The following is an 8,937-nucleotide window of genomic DNA, read 5'->3' as shown; positions in this document are numbered from 1 at the left end:
TCGAAGGACTTAGAACCTTACCACATCATCAGATTTTCTACTTTTCCAGCTAATTCATCACGATCATCGCCCCATGTAGAGCTTTTCATGACCATCGCATTCTCAACCAAAGAAGACGAAGAATAGGAAAGAATGAAACAAGATTGAGAATAAGTCTCTTCAGAAAGTCATTTCTCAACTATTTATAACCCTTCTCACAGGACCTTCAACCGTATAAAATCCATCCTTTGGCAATCATTATGTTTCCCACTAAAGATTCAACTAGTTTGAATCCAATCGAACTCTCCTTGGATTTCATATAAATCCTAAATTAGTTACTATTTCTCCTGATTATCCAGTAGAGACAGCCAAATTTTGGCTTTTTTCAATTTAACCCCTCAATTATTTCTTAATTTTTGAGTTTAAAGGAACCCAAGTGTGACAACTCTCTTATCTTAAAAAAATCCTTCTTCAAAATTTCCTTCCATTCTTAGTTAAAGAGGTGGACTTAAAGGGACTCTCCCTTATCATTTCCTTTTTGTGACTTATGGAAGAAATTTCCTTTCATCTTGTAACACCCCTAACCCGTATCCGTTACCAGACTAGGGTTAAGAGGTATTACCAGATGTATCGGAACATTTTATAAACAATTCACAAACATCATCTACACATCATAGTATCATAGTCAAACATCATCACAAAGTCCCTTTCTTAGGTCAATGAGACCTTAAACATGCTTTAGGAAGAGATCGAGACTAAACCGAGCATATACAAAATTTTTTGAAACTTAACAATTTTTCTAAGTTACAAAGGTCACACGATCGTGTGAACAGGCCGTGTGCCTCACACGGCATTAGACATGCCGTGTATCTAGGTCGTGGCAAAACAGGGTATACATGCTGACTTTACCACACGGCCACAAGACACACTCGTGTACCAAGCCATGTGAAAAATTAGGCAGGTTACTAACTTGGCCACACGATCAACCACATGCTCGTGTGCCAGCTTGTGTGCCGCTCATACGACCAGTAGACACACCCGTGTGTCTAGGCCGTGTCAAACCTGTAGGGTATACTGCCTTAATTCGAAAGAGTACCCCAGGGGACACACGGCCGTGTAACATAACCATGTGTTACACATGGCTGAGACATACGCCCGTGTGGACAAAAATAGGCCATTTGTAAAGCCAATTTGCCACCTTTTCCACAAACATTCAAATCAACCTAAAATATCACCATTTCACTTCATTTTTAAGCAACCAAAAACATGCCAAATCAATCACATATCAAGTTATATATCATCAACCAATTCAACTACTAATTTCCATATACTAATATACTAAATCTATATGCCAAAACCATCAAACTTACCATTCCTCAAACATTGGTAACTAACCAAATCAACTTCCATTTAACTATATCCACAACCATAGCAAATATACCAAAACAATTCAACATATAAGGCATTATATGCATCACATGAAACACATATCAAGCATATATATTAAGCCAACTTATATGGCTAAAAACATACCAACAAATACATCATCAACAAGCCAAATCACTTGGCTAACATCATAGCTTTAAATATACCAAAATGACACTAGCCTATACATGCCATATACCATATATACAAGCTTCAAAAGTACCAAAATATCGATTGATAGTGGGTTGACGATCCTGAGCTCACAATAGCTTCGATAATCTATAAAACAATTGAAAACACACAAAGTAAGCTTTCCAAAGCTTAGTAAGCCATATACAAATAAACTTATCACATAAACAATTATAGACCAATTCATACATATGAATCATGGCAAAACACAATTGCAAGATCATATTTCTCATATAGCTCAATTGTTCATAATCACTTGCTTATAAACATATCACATTTCATATAGTTCACATCTCAAATGATCATATTCATACTTACTTTTCATTGCCCAATCTATATATATCTTTAGTACGTACCTGAATCAGATACACAATCATTTGATCATATATCTCAATAATGCCCATTGAACCGTTCAGAAACAATAAGGATACTCAGATAGCTCTGAAAGCCCGTACAATGCCAACGTCTCAGACGTGGTCTTACATGTAATTAAATATCGATGCCACTGTCCCAAACAGGGTCTTACACGAAATCATATACAATGCCAATGTCCCAGACATGTCTTACACTTAAATCACAAATTGATGCCAACGTCCCAGAAGTGGTCTTACACGATATCACATCTCGGAATCCTATGTCATGACAGATGTATCCTATACTATTCCTATGGTTTGTACGGGGCTTTCGGATATCGTAACTTGTCGATACTTTCTTGGATTCAATTATTCAGCTCTCATAGCAGTACAATACATTTCCACAACAATCAAACATATATTATTCAATTGAAATACGTTTATTTGTATATGAACTTACCTCATAAATGAGAACGGCTAAACGAGTCGATTATTCTACAACCTTCAACTTTCCCCGATCTAATTTTGATTTCTTTCATTCTTGATCTATATAAATTCATATTTCACTAATTTAATCACACATTTATTCATGTCAATCCACAAACACACAAATGGATATTTTGCACTTTAAACCCTAACATTTCACATTTTGACATTTTAGTCCTTATTTCACAAAACACAGAATATACATAATTTCATCAAACCCATGCATGGTCGAGTATTCTCTAAGTCCCTAGCAGCCTATATTTTCATTTATTTTCACACTTTAATTCACACATTTTACACTTTTCACAAATTAGTCCCTTTTATGCAATTTCACTAAAAATCACTTAATAAAACATGAACATCTATTACCAAGCTTTCTTATTTCACCATTTAACATCACAAAACTCATGAATTCATCAATAGAATCTCATCAAATCACCAACAATTTCATAAATTTAAGCATGGGCTAGCTAGAACACATAATAATGATCACAAAAACATAGAAATCATCAAAACCGAGCTCGAATCATACCTTAATTAAGTCAATTACTTGTCGAAACCCTAAAAACATTCAAAATTCTTCTTTTTCTTCAAATTTGGTGCAAAAAGGATGATAATGGACTAATTTTCATGTCTGTTTTATTTTAATTAAACTTAAATCACAATTACTATTATAACCTTAATGAATAAACATTAAAAACTTATAATGGATGTCCATAAATGTCCATTATCACAATCAAGGGTATAATTACAACATAAATACCTCACATTTAATATATCAAAGCAATTTGGCACTTATTCATGTGACACAACTTTTGTATTTTCTGCGATTTAGTCCTTTTTGCAAATTAAGCACACAAATAGTAAAATTAGCACACGAAACTTTCACACATATATAATCACATACTGTAAACACAAAATAATATTAAATTAATTTTTTGACCTCAAATTTGTGGTTCCGAAACCATTGTTTCAACTAGGGTCTAAACCAGGCTGTTACATATCTTGTCAAGAACCTTCAACTTGGCTCTCCTTTCATATTTCCACTTCATACTCACTCTGCCTGACTCACGGATCTCTTTATGCTTAACGAAATGTAGATGATGAGTCATTGGCAGGCACCTAACCATTCTAGCGTTAGACTTATTCTAGTCCATAACTTTCCTTAAATCCAAATTTTGGAGAATGCTTTATAGTGAACACCTCCTGTTTGACATCCTCTTGCCTTAAATTCTGGCAAACAATCCCACAGTTCCTAAATTTCTTTATACGCTAACCCTACCCATCTTAATTGGGAAATTCCCTTCCTGACACAAGGCAGCTAAGTCGCCTGCAAAGTGTTTTTATTCCTAATCTAGCAAAACACTAGAGCTACTACTCTAATTCCAAAGTTCTACTCCAACAGTAACCATGGTGTGCCAATCCTACTCAAATAAGACTATCATTGAACAGTCCTATGACTAGTTCTACTTTTATGTACACCTTAGAGGGTGACAGTTGGAAGATAGCCCCATTTCAGAATCTTAAAGGATTCTGCCTTCTCCCAATGCCAACAGATGTCCTACCCATATTGATGGTTTTAAATGGTTCCTTACTTTTCATTAAATCTTTCCATAACTTTTAGGCTCTCCTACGATTATAAATACACCAGATTGTCTAGGGGAACATCACAACCCCTCAAACATTCTACTTGATCATCTTACTTAATATTTGTCACTTCTCTTTTTCCTATCTTTCTTTTTCTTATCAAATTAAATTTCTGGTGTGTAGTTCCCATGCTACTTCGACTTTAGGATTTCAAAATAATTCCCCTATCCCTTACTTTCCTTGCCTGCCTACTAGTTAAATCCTTTATAAAAGGCATGAACAAGGTTATCATTTCTGGTTTACAAGGACGCATCCATCAATTATGACATGGTAGGTTACCCAATATCCTGGAAAATCCATTTTCCCTTCCTTTTGTTCTTAGGATGAAATAGGTAAAGGGTCGACCAAGCGAAACTAATAACTACCTCCTCTTCCCTTGGAGACTGTGTTTTATATAGGAGCATATACACCAACTCCGTTTTCGGCCAGCCTAGAATATGGAAAAGATCTGTCTCAAGAATCGAGGGAATCTTTTTCCTCAATCTCCTCGTCCCTCATCGAGACCTTGCTTATTGCAAATCCTTCTGTAACATCGTGGAGAGACCACATTAGCATCACTCTTATCTTCGTCTCTCCCCTACTAGGGATTCACCTCCCTTCTTTAACAACCCTAGTGGCTTTCTTCCACTATCAGCATGATAGGAAAAATCCCTAATTGCCCTTCAAAGGGGAAGCAAAGCTAACCAGGCTACACTAAAAAGGCCATTCCATTCTTAATTTTAATCGATGATATTTCTCCCAACAAAATAAAAAAATCATAAATTACATTAAATCTGAAAATGATATTTTATTATTTTTATTTAAAAATTTTTTTTAAATGATTTTAATATCAGTTAGTCATTAGCAAACAACTACTTAAATAATATCGGATTGATACACGCACAAAGTGCCATGATAGAAACATGTCAAACATACAACGAAATTCAATAAACATTTACGTCATAACCCATTCAAACATAACACATGATTACTAAGGCAGATAGCACTCATTAACACAATTTAGTTAAAATCTATGAAAATAATTGTATATCTATATACACATACTCATGCAAATAGTTAATCACATTCAACAATTAACAACCAGATATTGATTGAGAAATATAAAGAGAAATAAGGTAGCATGCATATTATAAGTCATAAATATATAACTGCACGACATCTTTCCACATAATAAGCAGAATATACAAACATAAAGATAGATATTTATTTATTTATTTAGACCTTGTTTAACTTAGAAGTTTGTACTTTTTTCTGTATGTTGAGATCATTATGATGTAGGTCAAAGACATACCACTTAACCGTGGATACTTTATCAAAATCTAATGTGATTTATTTTTCTAAAATAAATTTTATATTTTGAGGGAATTATTTTATATTTTTTTGTTTTCGAGATAAATTAATATTTCCACTAAATATTAATATATTTTTTATTCTGTGCAATTTATTTATGAAATTGAAGTCTATGCTAAGCAGATCTGAGTTCAAAAATATCAAAGAAGATTGTTTTGATTGAATGCCAACAAACATTTTAGATAACCTAACTCAAAGCATATGTACTAATTTGGTTTGGGTGGGTTTTAATTTTTTTTTAATTTTTTATTTTGCAATAAAATTTACTTTTAAACTGAACTTTTCCAGCAATTGATATCAGAACCAATTTGTATAATATTTATAACATAAACTGAACACTGAATTTCTCTCTCTTTCTCAAATTTTGAAAAAGTCGAATGGTTGACACTAGAGCTCGAGGAATAATGCCCTAGTTGGACCTGCAACCAAGCGGTAGCTGGGGCATAAAGCTCAAGTAGGTGTGCAGCACTGTCCGGGCATCGAGCTTAGCCAAGCCGACAACCAGGGCTAGAACATCTGGCCATCGCGCGCAGTTGTGGCGAGGGCACAAAGGGCTACAAGAGCCTCGTGCCCTAGCTACATGCACAACTTGTAGCAGTGCCAAGCGCGCAAAACCTGGGAAGGTTGGGGTCTCACATTTCAGTCGATTGACTTCTGTACATGTTGTCTGACTAAGGGGACAACAAGAGAACTGGGGCATCACACCCCGGATTACCTAGCGAGCAGTGCTGGGAGTTGCGCACTGTAGGTTTCCACACTGAGCTGACGCAAGAAAATCGACAATAGTCGACAACAGTAGCCATTGAAGATGAAGATTTTGTTCATATTTCACTTCTTTTTTTCTTTTCTTTTTTTTTCCAAATTTTAGTTTTTGGCTTATAGGTTCTTTTGGGTAAACCTAAGATGTTTAGCTTTTACTAGAAAGACTCAAAAAATACTTTAAAAAAAATATTATAATTATAATTTATTTTAATTATTTTATTTTTTTCAATGATGAAACCTTGTAAACTTTTGTTTGGTGGAAGTAGTTTTTTTTTAATTTTAATTATGATATGTTAATATTATATGAAATTGAATGTGATTAAATCAAAATATGTTAATACATATATAATATAAGCATACTATATTTAGGAAAAAAAACCATTTGTACTTGTCTTTATATTTTAATTATTTATACATAAAAAACTTATTTTTTAAATATTGAGTGAAAAAAATGTTCATAAACAAGATTTACGACATCCATTAATTGTTCTAATGTGATATATTCAAATATTGATGGAGTATTCTTTTAAATATATAAAAGATTTATATTTGAATATATTAAATTAAAATACTCCAAAAGGTAAAAAGTTAGGTTAACTTGGACTCCAATGCATACAATAACCAGGAGGTGACCGTCCCCACAAGTCACTCTATTTCCCACACCGTGATTGACGGGCAATCAATCAGACAAAGCATTTTTGGAGCAAAACTTAATAGTTTGATCAAACTCGTAGGACTGTATAATTGATGTACTTTTTATACCCTGATTTTGCATTTAGAATATAATTGATTAATTCGTGGAATAAACATTTTGATATTCATAACATTGATATTTCTTCGATGTTGTGTATTTATTAATCGCATCCTTTCCCAACATCATCGGATATAAATCACTTTGGTCTTTGAGGGCACTTGGAAAATAACTATCTAAACCCCACAGGCGACCTTTTCCTTTTATTTTTCTTCTGGTCACTCTCAAGATTCAACAAACAACAACTCGATTACAAAAGAAAAAGTAAATAAGAAAATTCCCAACCCCTTCCCCACCCCGCCAAAAGGAAAAAAAGTTGAAGTCTCCTCACATTTTTACCATTTCAAATGTATAGGCTCCTTATTTGTTTATTTATAGCCCCTTGAAACTAAGGGCACTGACATTCATATCTTCACTCATACAACCAAATGTGCCATGGACTGGTTTTCTTGGCTCTCAAAAACTGGCCTGGACCCATCCCTTGTCTACGAGTACGCCCTTGCTTTCTCCCACAACGAGCTTGAAGAAGAAGATATAGTTTATTTCAACCATGAGTTTCTTCAAAGCATGGGCATCTCAATAGCTAAACACAGGCTTGAAATTCTCAAGCTTGCTAGGAAAGAGAGAGGGCTGACCCCAAGACCAGTTTCCAGGCTTCTATTGGCAATCAAGAGAACCAAAAGGAGCTTAGGCAAGTACATTAGGACATGGGTTCGCCGCCAAGAACACTCGGCTCTTGTTGTGGTTAACCCAAGGAGTCGGTCCGGGTATGCTAATAAATGGAAAGGGGCAATATTGAAGAGAAACAAGAAGCTGATGGTGGGTACAAAAGGCAGGCTTTTGCTCACGAACGGGACTCCTTTGCTGGTATCGGGCACTGCTAGAGTTGAAAGCTTTTCAAGTCCTATGGTTTTCGATTACCAGAAGGAGAAAATGGATGGGGAGGATGAAGATGGATATTGGTCAACTGCTGTTGAAGACATCAGGTGGGATACTATGTTTCAGGATTTGAAACCAACTTGAACAAATTATTTCATTTTTAAACTCCTGTTGTTTTCTGTTCAAAGTTCTCCATTATGTTTGATTTCAGCGGTGAGAGATGGGATTTTTTTAGCAGTTCCCACCGGTTTTCCTTTTCTTTTTTTTTTTTTGGTGTTTGTGGTGGGGGAAGATTGATAACTTTTATCCTTATCTTCTTGAGTGGTGTTGCAATCATGAGGTTGTCTCCCTCTGCTTTTTTTATCTTTGATAGAAAAAAAAAAAGAAAAGAAAAAGTAGGAATCAGTCACTTTGGGAAAAAGAATGAAACAGAGGTATCGAAATATGCAGAGTAAGAAGCAAGCATTGCATTGTAAATCTTAAAATGATTGTTTTATTGGGTGGTGAAAGTAGAGATACTGTACTTTCTAAAATCACCTAAAATTGTACCAGAAAATCTAGAACTAGAATATGACATGCGTTCGTTTCCTTTTTCTTTCTTTTCTTCCAAGTTTTCTTTTATATGACATAGGAAATATTATTACAATTTAAATTATGGGACAGACCATTTTCAAAATGGTAAAGTTAAAAAAGGGGATGTATGGTTAGTGTTTACCATCAAATTTCGCATATATTTTTTCTTAATTTTATATAAAATGATAAAATTATTCTTAAATTAATATTTAGTATTTTATTAAAATATTTTTATAATTTAATTGAGTTGAGATTCAATAATAAGTAATATGAATAAAATAAAAATTATATATATATGATGATATAAAATATAAATAAGAATTCGAATAATAAATAGAAACCATATTTTAAAAATAATCGTATAAATCAAATTTGATGAAATCATGAGTTATTTTCTTCAATTTGGCCTCTTTACAGAATTGATAACTTTTACGACTAAATTATAACTTGGGGATGGATCTCTCAATGTTATTGAACTGTCCTAGGGAAGAGACGTCACGGGAGAGTATGGTGGAGAATGGTGTTAAAATGTGATAGTTTTCG

The 8,937-nt window shown here is 33.9% G+C and overlaps 1 protein-coding gene across 1 annotated transcript; it reads left to right on the top strand.

Moving 5' to 3' along the window:
* Positions 1-7,056: 7,056 nt before the first annotated feature.
* Positions 7,057-8,415, top strand: LOC121213831 (uncharacterized). Its single transcript, XM_041087027.1, has one exon. It carries the CDS (start codon positions 7,378-7,380, stop codon positions 7,963-7,965), a length of 588 nt encoding a protein of 195 aa, XP_040942961.1. The 5' UTR covers positions 7,057-7,377; the 3' UTR covers positions 7,966-8,415.
* Positions 8,416-8,937: the final 522 nt, after the last annotated feature.

The sequence above is a fragment of the Gossypium hirsutum genome, chromosome A02 (assembly GCF_007990345.1).
Source record: "Gossypium hirsutum isolate 1008001.06 chromosome A02, Gossypium_hirsutum_v2.1, whole genome shotgun sequence".
NCBI classification, from domain to species: Eukaryota; Viridiplantae; Streptophyta; class Magnoliopsida; order Malvales; family Malvaceae; genus Gossypium; species Gossypium hirsutum.
This window is presented reverse-complemented; position numbering and strand designations above follow the sequence as displayed.